General features: G+C 45.6%; 2 protein-coding genes across 2 annotated transcripts; both read right to left on the minus strand.

The window, feature by feature from the left end:
* Window positions 1-106: 106 nt before the first annotated feature.
* LOC310768199 (phospholipase A2 inhibitor and Ly6/PLAUR domain-containing protein-like) lies at window positions 107-5,389 on the minus strand. Its single transcript, XM_083625955.1, has 5 exons — window positions 5,255-5,389; window positions 4,319-4,435; window positions 3,910-4,062; window positions 2,159-2,296; window positions 107-628 (listed from the first exon to the last, which is right to left on the minus strand). The coding sequence occupies exons 1-5, from the start codon at window positions 5,307-5,309 to the stop codon at window positions 456-458; spliced, it is 636 nt and encodes a 211-aa protein (XP_083482081.1). The 5' UTR covers window positions 5,310-5,389; the 3' UTR covers window positions 107-455.
* Window positions 5,390-8,752: 3,363 nt separating this feature from the next.
* Window positions 8,753-15,977, minus strand: LOC310769290 (phospholipase A2 inhibitor gamma subunit B-like). The gene is made up of 5 exons (XM_083628299.1): window positions 15,921-15,977; window positions 13,908-14,024; window positions 12,931-13,080; window positions 11,398-11,538; window positions 8,753-9,099 (listed from the first exon to the last, which is right to left on the minus strand). Exons 1-5 carry the CDS (start codon window positions 15,967-15,969, stop codon window positions 8,942-8,944), a joined length of 615 nt encoding a protein of 204 aa, XP_083484425.1. The 5' UTR covers window positions 15,970-15,977; the 3' UTR covers window positions 8,753-8,941.
* Window positions 15,978-16,769: the final 792 nt, after the last annotated feature.

A 16,769-nucleotide genomic window follows, 5' to 3' on the forward strand; every position in this document is an offset into this window, starting at 1 on the left:
ATAATGGATGATGTCTGACTAGTCTAGCTGAGGACTGCTCAGTTCAGAAAAAGGTACAAGAAACCATTCAGCAACTTTATTTTTATTTTGTATAGTGTTACCTTGGGTTACAAACGCTTCAGGTTACATATGGTTCAGGTTACAGACTCTGCTAACCCAGAAATAGTACCTTGGGTTAAGAATTCAGGATGAGAACAGAAATCATGCTCTGCCGGCATGGCAGCAACAGGAGGCCCCATTAGCTAAAGTGGTGCTTCAAGTTAAGAACAGTTTCAGGTTAAGTACGGACCTCCGGAACGAATTAAGTACTTAACCCGAGGTACCACTGTATTGGTGGAAAATCCATAATATTCTTCATTGCTCCATCTGCCCTACACATTGCCTGGCTATGACCCATTCGATGTAATAATTTAGTCAGGCTAAAGAGCCAAAAGGAAGGCTTGTGTGTGTGTGTTTCAGTTCCATGAAAGCTCTCTGAAGTCCGAGTCCTCAATTTCATTAGCCTGATTGCATTCTGCCTTCGTCAGCATTTCAAGGAACAACCCCGGTATTCCAAAAATGCCCAGCTTATCAGTGCAGATATGTTGTGTCCCGCAGCCTCGTCTAACAAAGGTCTCATTCTTGCTACCTGAGGGGATGGGAGAAAACAATCAAGCCAAGACATGCCCGCGATCTGTGAGCCATTCCTTCGGTCCTCTCCACTCCCTCCAGGCAACCATCTTGACTGATGATTTCTTGGGGGAAGTGCTGTAGTTCAGAGGTAGAGCACCTGGTTTGTATAGTCCCAGGTTCAATTCTCAGATAGGTCAGGGAATCTCAGATAGGCATCTCAGATAGGTCAGGGAAATAATATGGCCATAATCCCTGGGAAGCTGCTTCCAGTCAGGGTAGATTGGTGTCCTTCTCAACCTTGGAATCCCAGCTGTTGTTGGGTTACAACTCCCATCAGCTAGTTTAGCCAATGATCATGGATAAGGACATAGAAAGCTGCCTTATACCAAGTATAGAATCATAGAATTGGAAGGGATCTTTGAGGATCATCTACTCCAACCCCCTGCAATGCAGGAATGTGCAGCTGGCCCAAACGGGGATCGAACCTGCAACCTTGGTGTTATCAGCACCTAACCAAATGAGCTATCCAGATAGCTGGTCAATCCCAGTATTGTTTACACCAACTAGCAGCCATTCTTTGGAGTTTCAGGAAGGGAGTCTCTCGCAGTCCTACCTGGAGATAGGGGATTGAACCTTAAACTTTCTGCATCTGCAAAGCAGATGCTCTACTATTGAGCTCTAGTGAAGTAATACAGTGACTATCCCAGGCATCTCCAGGGTGGAGATGGGGAACAAGTCCTGTCTGAAAACCTGGAGATCTGCTGCCAGTCAAGTGTAGATGGCATTGGACCAATAATATAAGGGAGCTTCCTATGTTCAGCCCTGATTCCATGCAGCCCTGGCTCATCCTTCAAAACCACACCCAGGGTGGTGAGGACCAGCCCACCCATGAGGCAGGCTGAGACAACTGCCTCTGGTGGTAGAACTCCAAGAGACGGTGCCCCGGGGGTGACCAGAAAAGCAGCAGTAGCTTCTAGCAAGATCTTGTGAGCTCTGTGAGCTCTTGCTGGAACCAACCCAGTATACCTGAAGGAGAGTCTTCCCCCCCCCCCAACATTGCTCAGCCCGGACACTGAGGTTCAGCTCCGAGGACCTTCTGGCAGTTCCCTCCCTGCAAGAAGTGAGGTTACAGGGAACCAGGCACAGGGCCTTCTCGGTAGTGGCACCCACCCTATGGAACGCCCTCCCACCAGATGTCAAGGAAATAAACCACTATCTGACTTTTAGAAGATATCTGACGGCAACCCTGTTTAGAGAAGTTTTTAATGTTTGATGTTTTCTTGTGTTTTTAATATTCTGTTGGGAGCCGCCCAGAGTGTCTGGGGAAACCCAGCCAGATGGGCGGGGTATAAATAAATTGTTGTTGTTGTTGTTATCACTGCTTCTCAGCTGCTGCTGCGCAACCCATGTAGGGGGGGGGGCTCCAGTGGGGTGGGGCATTGGGACAGGGAGGGGAAAGCACCTTCATGTTTCATCTGAATTGGTGAAATGGGATGCATCAACCCTGAGGACCATATTTTTTAAAATCTAAAGTTGGCAACTCTACCAGCTGCAGCGTAGCCAGAGAGGTAGATGCAGTAGACTTCCTGACCATGGCAGAAAACCTTGTCGCCGATTGTGCAGGTAGAACCTCTCAAGTTGCGTGGAGGGCACCATCTTTGGTTGGGTTCACTTAGCAAAGGCACTGGGAAGAAATCAAAGAGGCTGGTAGCTACATTCAAAATCCTATTCTACTAACACTTCTGGAATGCTTGCCCACTCCCTTTTTTGATAAAGGGAGCTGCTCATACCACCTTGCTTCATCAGGCCTAGCAACAATAGCTAGCAGTGCAGATCTGGGGATGGGTGAGCAAGAGGCTGCTCACCCTGGAATGAATCAGAGCCTCTGGAGCATTAGAGTCGAGCATCAATGAAAGCCAAGTGAGAGTGAGGGCAGGGGAAAATGGGAAATGAGTTTTCCTGCCTTCAGTGTGGACTGGCTTCAGGTTGACACCGTCAGAGCAAGAACTCTGGAAATCTGGAAGACATTGCATTCAGCAGCAGCAGCTGAGTGCTGCAAAAGTGGTGCTGAAACGCCACGGAATCAGAGACCTGAAAGGGGATTTTCAAGGTATGTAGTCCAATCTCAGGAAATCCAGTCTCCCCAACAGATGACTGTCTACAAATATGGCAGTGAACTTGGAGAGGACTTGTTGGCATAGTTCAAGGTCTAGTGCATAGATGGTTAGCGTGTGGCTCTCCAGAGGTTGCCCCTACTATCAGCGGCAGTCAGCACAACCAATGGAATGACAGAGGTTGTAGTGCTGTCACACTGGGGTTCCTGTGCCTCATGCTCATCCTACTCAGAGCAGACCCATCGAGATGAATGGGCACGGTCAACTTAAGTCCTTTCATTTCAAAGGATCTCCTGAGCAGAGGCTGGCTGGATACAACCAAAGGTTGCAGAAGCTTTTGGCGGGAGTGGACAGCAAGATTCAAACGTGGGTCACTGCCAGTTTTTGGTCTTTGCATGTGGATGCCACACATCCTTTCCGTTGGATTGCCACTTTGCAAGGAAGTGGTAAAAACAGGGAGGGAAGCATCCATGCAACCAGCACCACTATGTAGTATTCCTTCATGTATCATCAGAGCCACGTGGGCTGTAGCTTAGGAGTAGAGCAGCAGTCTTGGAGGAAGAAGTTCATAGGTTCAGTTCCCAATGGCATTTCCATGGGAATGTCCTTTGCTTGAAATGCTGTTGCCAGGCAGTGTGGGTGATACTGAGCTAGGTGGACCAGTTGCCTTGACTCAGTATAAGGCAGCTTCTTCTGCTCCGATGATGGGGTAGTGGTTAGTGTGCTGGACTAGGACCTGGGAGGCCTGGGTTCGAATCCCCACTCAGCTATGCAGCTCACTGGGTAACCTTGGGCCGGACGCAGTCTCTCAGTGTGACCTACCTCACAGGGTTGTTGTAGGGTTGTTGAGATCCTTGGAGGAAAGGTGGAAGTGGTGAATGAGAGCAGAAGCTGATATAAAATTATACATCAGAAGCTGCTCTATACTGAGTCGAGCCATTGACACCATTTAGCAGCAGCTCCCTGGGATTTCAGACATGGAGAGGCTGGGGACTGAACCTGCGACCTTCTACATGCACAGCAGATGCTGAACACCCAAACAACACCCATTCCCCAATGAAGACATGTTGGCGGAGCCAAGACTCCAGGATTCTGCCACGCAGGAATCTGGTTGATAAACCTGGTTGGCGGGGAAGCAAATGAGCTAGCAAGGCAATGAAATGAAATGAAATGAAATGCATACACCTCAAAGCTCCCTTGTTGCAGTGATCCTGGCAGCAGCACTCTGAGTTGCTCCGTATGCGTTCCTCTGGCGCGGTGGTGACGGTGAAGGGCCCTAGAGGGCAGTACTCAAGCTTGGTGCATCCTTTGTAAGTGGCCACTTTCCTCGTTTTGCCTGGTTGCATGAGAAGAAGGCGAGAACCAGCTATTCCAGGGGTCCAGACTGCAGGAACTCTTGTTGATTTGTGACTTTGGGGACCCTGCAAACCCTAGAGTTGTCAATGACTGGGTAATTTCATGATTACCTCGCAATATGCCCTGTGAGGTAAGCTAAACTGAGAAAAAGAAAAGAGGAACAGCTAAAGGCAGAGTCCCCTGGGGCAAAAATACAGTAACCCTCCACCCGAGCCCACAAAAGATGAGCCACTAACCCACTCTGGTCTCTACTGTGAGGGTGAGGCAGGCACTCTGAGGCTCTTTGCAGGTCTGCAGAGGCCCAGAACAGGACCGGGTGGCACTTTCACAATGTTCACATTGAAGGCAGATTCCTGGGGGAGAGGGAGAGAGAAAGGAGATCAATGTCTCACATGTTGTTGTTGTTTAGTCATTTAGTCGTGTCCGACTCTTCGTGCCCCCATGGACCAGAGCACGCCAGGCACTCCTGTCTTCCACTGCCTCCCGCAGTTTGGTGAAACTCATGCTGGTAGCTTCAAGAACACTGTCCAACCATCTCGTCCTCTGTTGTCCCCTTCTCCTATGTCTCACATAGGGGCCCCTTAATAGTTTTCCCAGATCAGGGGTCACCAACAAGCATAGACCACACAAGCCCTTCAGATATAGGTCACCTTCAATGAGAAGACTGCCCTCTGAAAGCATTTCAAATAGAGGACACCCCACTGCAATGCAGAACATATGACCATCTTGTTTCAGTCCCTATCTGGACAAGGTGGTAGGTGTCCCGTTGTCTCTTAAAATGTTGGGGCACCACAAAGGATGTCTGCCCGTTTGCAAAGGCTGGTATCTTGAAGAAGGGAGGTCTGTAGAGCTAGAAGTTGGTGAAGTGCCTAAGAGGGCAGGTGGCCAGGGCAAAAGAGATAGATCATAAATTAGAGGCACATATATTGTACTTTGTGGTGATCAATTGGGCAGAATGCTGCCTGCATCCTTTCTCTTATATTTCTACATGTAATTGGGTCAGAGACTTGATCTTTTTTCCACTTTCATTTTCATGACAGCTGAACACTTAGGGTTGGATCTGGAATATCCCTGATGTGGGTGAACCTCCCTGTGGTTAAGACCCTGGAAAAAAGTCAAGAAAAGCTCTTACAGGAGAAGGTCGCCCGTGGCTTTCAAAACGGCCAACTCACCTGTAGCTAGCAAGGTTGTCAGCAGCCAGACAGAGATCTTCAAGGAAATCTTCATTGTGCTGAGAAACTCAAAGGACCAAGTCTGGTGTGTGTGTGTGTGTGTGTGTGTGTGTGTGTGTGTTGAAGACACCTCTCAATCCATTGAAAATGCCACAGAAAGAGCACAGTGCATGTATGTGTTTGCGTGTGATCATAATAATAGTTCCTGGGTGGAACGAGTTCCTGAAACATCAATCACTTGTGTGCCTGTCTTGGATTAGCAACCATGACGACATCTCCTTTTGAGAAACTTAAAGAGGCAGGTTTTAAGGTGGAGGAGGGAGGCTGTCACATATGCCCTGCGTCCAGAAAACCCCAGGTTTATTCCCAGGCTTCTCTGAGGAGGGTTGGGAAAGGCCCACATCTAAAACCAAAGAGAGCCATGCCCACCCCTTGTAGACAATGCTTAAGGTAAGATTGCTCAAGGAATTTGATTTCTGTAGGTTCCAAAATGAACAGACCTGATCCACACCTGTTGGATTAATGTGCAGATGGGAATGTAACTGTCGTTCGGCTATTGCACTTCTACTGATTTTGTGATATTGTGCTTGGCTCAAAAGAAAAAGAAAAAAGAAAAGTGCCATATTTTAGGGTCAAGTGTTTAAAAATGCAGACATTGATACAACGTGTGTGTGTGTGTGTGTGTGTGTGTGAGAGAGAGAGAGAGAGAGAGAGAGAGAGAGAGAGAGAGAGAGAGAGAGATGTAGAAATGGAACCAAACAGACTTATGAATGTGCACACCTGAAACTGACACAGAGTAGAAAAAGATTAACACATCCATCTCTAAATGAGTGGGATGTACCAATGGTCTGACTCTGCTAAAGCAGATGAGTGGTGTGTGGGTGTGTGGGTGTGTGTAGGAGGGGTACATTATTAGATGGGTGTGTCTGTCGATTTCAGTTTCTCATATTTCCAATCTTCGATTCAGTTCTCTGCATTTCGATATCAGTTTGTGGGGGAGAGATTTTAAAGGTCCTCATAAAAATTCACCAGTATGTTAGTGGGCACCTATCCTTCTACACACACTTTGCAAAGCAATTTCCCCCTAATGCCATGCATTTCTGTATGTTATTCTCACTAATATATTGCATTTGCATGCACACTCTATATGCATCTTTGTACACGCAAATTGCCTGGAGAACCGCATTGCAAAATTCAAAGAGGTCAAATTGTGAAGGAAAGCTGTGATTCAGTTCACGTTGCGGTTTCAGAAAGTGCAAAGTCAGTAGGTTCGCCTTTAAATGTGGACCGGATCCAATTTCTCCTCCCGCTCACACCCCTCAATCCCTGACACATATTGGAAAGAGTTCTCAGTCCAGATCAATTCAGCTCATTAAGGTAGCATTTGAGGAACTTCTAGTTCCTGTGTTCATCCGGCTCCAGGGACATCAATTACTATTGGGTGAAGCATTTCCCTTGTTGCAAGCTTAGCAGCCATGACGACACCTCCTGAGAAGTTAATGTTTGCCTCAAGGCTCTAAAACTGAAGCCAAAGGTAAGAGATGCAAGTCAGAAGGTTATTTCCAACACACACACCTGGGATTGTTGGAGATGGCAGGTGGAGCATATTTCTTCTTGCAACTTCAGTAGCTGTGAGGTTGGGAGGAAATGTCCATAGATGCAGCTTCAACTGCCATAGTCCTACCAACCTGGACACTGGATGCACCAGACGTCAGGAATATTTAATTAATTTTTCCTGGTTACAAGGCTAGCTCTTCTTTCCGGTTTCTTACAGTTCCTTTCACACTGTGGTACCTGTCGTGCTCTGGAACAGCGGCTTTTTCACCGATCTACCAGCACATCACACCAAATTTCCTTTACACTGGTGGGTTTAGCGGGACAAAACAACAAATACTGATACTCCTATACCTTTCCACACACACGTACTTCTGTTTCCCCATGAAAACAGCTATTTGCCACCCTGAATTCCATTGCTTGACTCCTGCGAATTCCTGAATTCCATCGCTTGACTCCTTCCAAGTCGTGGTAATGAGTGCTAATTTTTTTTTGCTATATTCCATTAGTTTCCTGGAAGTGGTTTCACACCACATGAAAGCTCAAATATAATGTGGATATTAGCAGGGAAGCATCAGGGACATGAAGCAAACCGCTGTTTGAAAGCAATCACTGTCACCCATTCTGCTCTTGGATCTGGTCCAGGATGTGGAAGAGAGAGTGCTCTCCGGAAGCGGCTGATGTTTATCAAGGGCAAGACAGCCAGATCCTATATAACTGCTTTATAGGAACTGGAACTTGAAGAACTCGTGCTTAAGCTTGCTTTTCCCTCCCTCCTCCCTCCCATTTCCTTTTTCCTCATGTGTTGTGTCTTTTTAGATTGTCATCTTGAGGGCAGGGAGCATTTTAATACCGATTTTTGGCAAGCTGCCCTGAGATTCTTTTTGGCTAAAGGACTGGGTGTCAATGCCATAAAGAACCAATAGTGACAGAGAACATTCCACCCGTCATGATCAACCTATGGAACTTATGGCCACTGGATATTGTGAGGGCCAAGAGCAATAAATGACCTTGAGAATTTAAAAGGGGGAAAACGTTGGTGCATTATTCTAATTTCACAACTTCTTCTAACTGGACTTATGTTCCAGTGTACCTAGACGGAGGCTGTGTCTATGTATACTTTCTCAAGGCATTTCAGAAAAATGCCTGGGAGAAAAAAATCCTGCCACCAGTTAAAACCTAAGGAAACAAAGGCCTTTTTGTTGCTATGGGTAAGCATAAAGGTAAACGTAAAGTTTACCTTCCCGCCGCAGCGGTACCTATTTATTTACTTGCATTGGTATGCTTTCAAACTGCTAGGTTGGCAGGAGCTGGGACAGAGCAATGAGAGCTCGCCCCGTTGCAGGGATTCGAACCGCCAACCTTCCGGTCAGCAAGCACAAGAAGCTCAGTGGTTTAGACCACAGCGCCACCTACGTGAGTAAGTATGTGTGCGCAATGGAACCTACTAACCCATGAAACTCAATGCCACTGAATGGTGGTAGCCATTTGCAATAATTTTCTTTCAAAAGAGCCATACAAATACAGGTGGTGTTAAAGATTAAAGTTCGCTATGCACATGGTCCAGATCAGGGATTCTGCTTACAGCATCTCTAACAGATAATGCTGCTTTGGATGGTACCTGTAATGACATCCAAACACACCATCAACTGAGCAGACAAATAACCTGGTTCAGATGCAATAATCCCCGACCCAGAAACTATGGTTTATTGGAGCAAAACATACCCATGATTCTGAGTGCTCCTTTCTCCCATCCTCCTCTTGCCTAACCATCTTAAGAAAAGACATCTTGGTTTGTTAAACCACAATTTCCTCATGATGACTCAATTGGGAAACCATAATTAAACAGCTCACTACAAAACAGGATGAAAATGGGACATTTAATGAAAATAAGTCATTCAAGGATCCAGTGGCATGCAGGAAAACTTAAAGAAGCAAATCTCCTTCACCCTTAACATGATTTTATTCCGTTTGATTTCTGACAAACAAAATAATAGAATAGCAAATTATTCCACCTTACAAATCAATGAAAATTTCCTGGTAAGAATGGTATTCGGCTGCTTGAGAAATGCCTCGGCAGATCTTTATTTTAACCAGAGTCTCTTCATGAGATGTGTTTTCCTGAGGTACTTGCTACTTGCCAATTTTGGTGAGTATTTTGGGAGCAGCAGTGCACTGGGGATTTTTCAGAATTTCCATGTACATTCCAGGGATCCCAAAGTAACGTGGCTCATTCAGACAAGCACGTTTGGTTGCACAACCACGTTTTGCGTAACTGTAGATCTGACCATCTGCAGGAAAGGAGGGGGGTGCAATTATATTGTGAACCACTCTGAGACCTCTGGGAATATAATATAATATAATATAATATAATATAATATAATATAATATAATATAATATAATATAATATAATTAATATAATATAATATAATATAATATAATATAATATAATATAATATATAGCTCAGTAAGGAATTCACCCATCCTCTCCTATGAGTCTTAAAAAAATTATTTATGCTTTTCAGGTTTATACATTTCACTAATTTTACAATCATTTTAACATTTCAAAACTTGACTTCCTTCCCCCTCCTTCTGAGGTTCCTTAAATTTATTTTTAATATCTTCTGCATATCCTAATTACGGTAACTTAATTTGCTCGTTTATTTATACTCTTATACAACTCTCCTATGAGTCTTAGCCATCATACATTTGCAGCAAAAGTTGGTGCTTTTAAAAAATGACACAACTTTCTGTTGCTCTATTTCTTAAGACCAGGAGAATATAAGAGCCCAGCTGGATCAGACCCATGGCCTGTCTAGTCCAGCATCCTGTTCACACAGTGATTGTCCTGGCTCCCACCCTTTGATGAAAGACTTGGATTCTTGGTTTGAGAGATCCCAAAACTTGTATAAAAGAAGTCCGTACAGCACAGGTTCCAGGGTTCTCAATTCAAAGGTACAATGGCAGAGACTAGGACACATGCCTAGGCAAAGCATAGCTGTTGACCCGACACTGGACATGCCCCTTCCATTCCATTCTTTAAGGGATGGAGCGAGTCCATCAGTCTTATCCCAAGTGAGAAGCTTGGGCCTGCCAACAGGCACTCCTACTGGTGGGCAGGGAACTGCTGAGTCTGTTCACATCTATGCTGGTGGCAGTGTGTCCTGAGTGATGAGACTTGCATCCCACCATCTCCCTTCATCTCTGACTGTGCTGGCTCTCTGATTGGCCAGATAGCACCTCCGTTACTAAGGAAACCTCAGCCCTGGAGTGGGGCTGGAGCATCTTCACTAGGTTCCCCTTCCCCCTCCATGATGCCTAGTGGATGAATGGAAAAGTCAGGTGGCTTTGGGGTGGGACCGTCCTTGGGGTCACTGCTTAGACTAGCTCCACCTCTGACCTTAACACCTGAGCTGGGTGGCTGTAGAGTGGGGCCTCTTCTGAAACACTGCTTGATCTCCCTCCATCCTCCCAACCCAATGTTCTCCTCTTCTTCCCCTTCTGACATCTCTTGCTGGTCATGCTCCTCCCTAGCCAGTGTCACAAGGCTCATAAACATCACCAACCAGGTGCTTGTGGAATGCCAGCAAGCAGGGCCTGAGTGCAACAGCACTCTCTCCACTCTTGATTTCCAAAAACTGCCTCTGATGATGGAGAGAGCAGCCATTGAATCACCTGATGTCTCACCTGTCTGCCAAAGTGACCCGCAAAAGGTTTGCCACTTTGGGATCTGGCTTTCTGGCCAGATCCAGTTCTCAACCCCTGCCACAGAAATGCATCAAGAATTAAGGTATTCATGCAACCGCAGCTGCCAGGATGTTATTTGCCCAGAGGTGGAAACAGGATACTGTCCCAACAAAGGAAGAATGGCAAGTAACTTTAATGGACTATGCAGAAATGGCAAAACTTATGGGAAGATTAAGGAATCAAGAAGAAAGAATTTTCAACAAAGAATGGGGAAGATATGTGGGTTATTTTTTAAAAAAATGTAAACAATTAAATACATTAGCAGGGCTAATTTAAAATCTAGCAGTTAAAAGGTGACTTTGGAGGAAATACAAAGAGTAATAAACAAAAGGAGTTAAGGAGGAAGTGTAGTTTTGTAAATATTTGTATAGGAAACCAAGGAAGGGGAGGAGGGAAGTCTAAATAACGATGTATGTGAATTTATTTGATGATGATTATTGTTAATTTGAAAAATGGGGGGGGGGGGTGTTAAAAAAAGGAAGAATTAGGTTTCTGTTTTCTTAAGTGCCTTCAGAAGGCTACCATCACAACTTCCAAACATTGAAATTTAGAGTCAGATCTTATTGGTATCTTCCAAAGACCTCCACTTTATTCTCACAACAACCGTATGATGTAAGCTAGATTAAGAGAACTGTGACCTGCTCAAGGCTTTCTGGTCAAGCAAGAACCTGAACACACGTCTCCAGAGTCTACATCCAGTACTCTAACCATGACATCATACTGATGCTCATCTTGTCCCCCAAAGTTTGCTTCACACCATCCACACCCCTTGAATGAGCCCTAGCTTCTTCCCATTTCTTCTACATAAGATGATGTTGCACTACAAACTCTTAGGCCTTACCCTGCTCCACAGCAAAATCATAGTAGACACAGTTGTCTTCCCAGCCATTACAGCTTATTATCTCGGTGGGTATGCAGCTTGGGTCCTTTGAGAAGCACCCAGGACATTTCAGTCCATTTGGTCTGGTCTGCAGCCGGCGCACTGGGAGCAAGCAAAGAGAATGTGTGGAGAGAACAGGTTTTCCTATCTCCCAACAAACCAGTTTCAGGTATCTGAATGGAAAGGAACCACACACTAGGTTGGTGCACCAGAACTGGCCAAATTCCAAATCCCCAGTAACTTTGGGTAAGGGGTCATAGCTCATTGGCAGAACACCTGCACCTCCATATAGGGCTGGGGAAGAACCTTGCCTGAAGCCCGCTATTGGCCAGGCTTGGAGTCCAGCAACATCCAGAGGACCACCAGTCCCCTATCCCTGGTGCAGATGATACTAAATGGACCACTTATCTGACTCAGGATAAGAAGAACAGGCCAGGTTCTACACACACTCCCATATCGCTCTGTACCTTCCTTCCAGGCAAACAGAAAATGTGATCAGAGTTGCAGGACAGCGCCTTCCTTGGAGCTGTTAAAGCAGAGGTTGGATGGCCATCTGTCATGGATGCTTTAGCTGAGATTCATACATTGCAAGGGGTTGGAGGAGATGACCCTCACTATCCCTTCCAACTCTACAATTCTAAGATTCTATGATTTTGTCATTCTATGAGACACATTCCAGCCAGGCAAAAACACTTGGGGCGGGGTGAAGCAGGGCCAATGAGGGATGTGGCTTGGGGAGAGTGGGTGTGGCCTGGGGTAAGTTCTGGGGGCCAGACAAAGAGGAGTTGATGTCCATATTTGACCCTGAGGTTCTTCACCCCTATCCTGATGCTGTACCTGTGGAAAGATTGGTTTACTGCTCTTAAAACAACAACAACAACAACAACAATAACAACTTATTTATACCCTGCCCACCTGGGTGGGTTTCGCCAGCTACTCTGGGTGGCTCCCAACAGAATATTAAAAACACAATAAAACATCAAACATTAAAAACTACTCTAAACAGGGCTGCTTTCAGATGTCTCCTAAAAGTCAGATAGTTGTTTATTTCCTTGACATCTGATGGGAAGGCATTCCACAGGGCGGGTGCCACAACCAAGAAGGCCCTCTGGTGGTTCTCACAGGGAGGGAACCACCAGAAGGCCCTTGGAGCTGGACCTCAGTGTCCGGGCTGAACGATGGGGGTGGAGACGCACCTTCAGACGTTCTCCATGCCAACGTATCCGCAAGTATCATCATTGTCCATCACTCAGAGCCATCTTAGGAACACAGGAAGCTGTCTGATGCTGAGTCAAACCATTGGTCCATCCAGCTCAGTACTGGCTACACCAAGCAGCTCTCCCTAGTTTCAGAGAGGGGTCTTGCCCAGCCCTATGTAGAGATGCTGGGGGTTGAACCTGAGACCTTCTGCAGGCCAGGCAGATGCTCTTGAGCTGTGTCTACACATCAGTGCAGAGGATTAGGGGAGTCAAAAAGCTGGGAAGAGATGCTTACTTGTCACTGCTCCAGTGTTGCAGAGATCCTTGCGACAGCACTTGGCAGCTCTCCGTTCACGCTGGTTAGGAAAGGTGAAGCTCATGGGGGATGAAGGGCAGTACATGAGCTTGGTGCAGCCTTTGTAGGTGGCCAAGGACACGTCATGCCCTGCAGTTTTCACAGAGGAAAGCCATCAACATGCATTGGTTTTGTAATTTATCGTTGCACTATATATTCTACTTTAAAAAATGCAAACTCCAAAGCAGGTAACGAAAGAATGGAAATGATAGAGATATTAGGGGTAGGAGAATCTGTGAATTTTGTATTCTCTTAGCATGTCATTTGTTCAGCCTAAATTCAGTTCTCCATATTTACACATTTGAGAGAGAGCGAACATTCCTCTGAATATTCAACATTTTTGTGTGAATTTCTCCAAATGCACCTATCTTTGTGTGCAATTGTGACCCATGTATGCACATTTTTGCAAAACTGTTTCCCCTAATATAATGCATTTTGTATGACACTTTCACAAACACATGCATTTAAAACACACTTTGCCAAACCGTATGCATTTCTGTACAATTACTTGGCTAGAGAACTGCACTGCAAAATTCAGAGTTTGAAGGATGGCTACGTTCCAGTTCATATATTGGTTCAGAAAGGAGGGATTTGCCTGCAAATGCAAAATGAATAAAATTTCTACCCCCACCCCTACATCACTGCTTAATCCTCATCCTACCAAAAGTTCAGACATGCACACACATAACACAGCATTTCCCTGCTTGGGGGAAACCCCTAGGAAGCAAATCCCGGGAAATGATCTGAAAGCATACAAAGCCACTTCCTTGCTGAAGCTAAGCAAGTCTAGGGCTGGACGGCTCCAAGTTGGGGGACTGCATCAAAAGCACACATGTACCCCACCTTGGACACTATAACAGAAGAAAAAACCCAATATCAATGCAAAAAAAAATGAATGAATGAATGCATTCACCCACCGGTTGTGGTCTCTATGGTAAGGGTGAGGCAGGCAGTATGGGATTGTTCACACAGAACTGGCATCCCAGTGCAGGAGTCCGTGTTGCTGCTGCAGTGCTCACAATGCAAGCAAAGACCTGGAAAGAATCACAGAATCATATCAATCAATCAAATCTTTATTACGGTCATAGACCAGCATAAGTAGGGTGGGGAACAATCATTTAAAACATGTAAAACATTTTGGAAAGCTAAAATTATTAAAGCAGCTAAAATTATTAAACAAGAATCTAAAAGAAGGGTTAGGAGCATTAGACGGATGTGGAAGAGCATAAGAGGTTAGTATATAAAAGGCTATGGGTAAACAGAATCATACAATTGTAGAGTTGGAAGGGACCAGTGGCGTAGCGTGGGTTGTCAGCACCCGGGGCAAGGCAAGTAATTTGCGCCCCCTAACCCATGGATTTGCCCTAACCCCAGATGTTGCGCCCGGTGCGGCCGGCCCCCCCTGCACCCCCCACGCTACGCCACTGGAAGGGACCCCAGGATCCAGGGATCATCTAGTCCAATCTCCTGCAATGCAGGAATCTTTTGCCCAACAAAGAGACACTGGAATGAGTCGTGGGTGTGGTGGGGAAGCAATTTGGGCATATTTATTGCTGGGGAAGACAAACGAGCCCAGGCTTCAAATGCTTCTCTGCTGCAGACCACCCTTCCTCAAATTCTTTTGCTTCTTCTTCTTTTTTATTTCTTCTCCTGTTGCTTCCAGCATCTCCCACTCTTTGCGAAAAAGCAGCATGGCAAAAGGTGGGGTGGGTGACTCATTAATGCAGTGGACAAGCAAAAGGGAAATGTGGCTGTCAGTTGCACATTTCCATCACTTTTACAGTTGATTTCAATTATTTTAAAACATTTAGATTGTTCTTAACTGCTTCATTGATCATTTTAATTTTTAATATTACTACAGTCAAGCACTGCGTCTGTTTTGGCAAACAAATATTGGAGGAGATAGGTGGAACTGGGCAAATCTGGTGTTAATTTTCACAATAACAAGTGGCAATAATCCATTGGCAATTCATCTTAAAATGAAAATAAAAATGCATGTTTTGTTTTGGATGCGTTTGCTGTCCTGGGCTCCTTCTGGAGGAGGAGAGGGGTATAAATTACAACAACACCAACAACCCACTGGAAGGACCCTGAGTGAGAGGCAGGGAAAGGAAGATCTCCTGAGAGGCTGGGAGAAGAAAGGAAAGCTCCCAGGTGAGAGCTGGGAGGGTTCACAACTTTCTGTGTGAGCCAAGAGTGTAGAGCTGCCTTTCAGAAAGCACTCTGTGTGGTGCTTTGTTTTGTTTTGTTTTGTTCTCTCTCTCTCTTTAATTTAGATTAGCTTTTTCCTTACTCTCACTTTATTCTGATTCTGAAATGAGTGGGCATATCTAGCTCAGCTCCCTTCATTTCAATGGGTCTACTTTAAGTAGACTTTAAAAAGCAGAGACATCACCTTGCCAACAAAGGTCCATATAGTTAAAACCATGGTTTCCCCAGTAGTGATGTATGGAAGTGAGAGCTGGACCATAAAGAAGTCTGATCACCGAAGAATTGATGCTTTTGAATTATGGTGCTGGAGGAGACTCTTGAGAGTCCCATGGACTGCAAGAAGATCAAACCTATCCATTCTTAAGGAAATCAGCCCTGAGAGCTCACTGGAAGGACAGATCATGAAGCTGAGGCTCCAGTGCTTTGGCCACCTCATGAGAAGAGAAGACTCCCTGGAAAAGACCCTGATACTGGGAAAGATGGAGGGCACAAGGAGAAGGGGATGACAGAGGACGAGATGGTTGGACAGTGTTCTCGAAGATACAAACATGAGTTTGACCAAACTGTGGGAGGCAGTGAAAGACAGGAGTGCCTGGCGTGCTCTGGTCCATGAGGTCACGAAGAGTCGGACACGACTAAACGACTAAACAACAACAACAACTTTAAGTAGAACTTAATTGGATGCAACCCATAGCCATCGCGATTCTTTGTGCCCTTACCTGCGGCAAACAGGATGGAGAAGAAGTAGGAGATCAGAGGTGTCTGCATGGTCTTGGGACCCCGCAAAGCAGGGAGAGAAAGTGTGGAGCTGAGATGGCAGTTGCATGAGGGGTGACTGGCTTAACCTGGCTGATGGGGATTTATAGCTCCAGGGTTGGACAGGGTTGGAAGGTGGGGTATGCAAGGAGAATGGGCTGTGTGGAACAGTTCCTGCTCCATCAGACTCCATAGGAGATAAATCACCAGGTGAAACCAGCACCTGTTCTGGGCTTGGTGGCCATAACGACATGCAAAGGCAAATGAATGGTCACTTCTCAGGCTTCTGGGGCTGGGGCCAATGGGCTGGTTTCCAAATGATGTTTGTTCCAGGCATTCACTGCATCCATGGGGTGAAAGCGTTGGACACTCTGATACTATCTACATGCCAAGTAGGTGATCTACCACTGAGCTAGCTTTATTAATTCCCCCAGAACTTTAAAGACCCATCATTTTAATTACATTTAAATCTGTGTCTTCATTGCTTTAAAGCTGAATCATGTGCTTTCATGCTTTGCTGATTCTCTGAGCTGCCCAGGGAGCACTGTTATCAAGCAACTCATTAACGTGTTCATGGCAAATGACATAACTAAACGAATGTCCTTTTTCTGGCTGGCTGTACCAGTTACTAGCCCAACACTGACTTTATAGCAAGACTGTGACTTATCTCCCTGCTGTCTCTTGCTCGCATAAGACTGGGTGATTAAAAGGGGATACATACCATTTTGCAAAGCGCAATAATTTTTGAAAGCCAGGAAGAGTATCAATAAGCATGAATAAACTTAGGACAGGTGTAGGGAACCCTTTGGGGG

This window comes from Podarcis filfolensis (genome assembly GCF_964270895.1).
Source record: "Podarcis filfolensis genome assembly, chromosome: 8".
Classification (NCBI taxonomy): Eukaryota; Metazoa; Chordata; class Lepidosauria; order Squamata; family Lacertidae; genus Podarcis; species Podarcis filfolensis.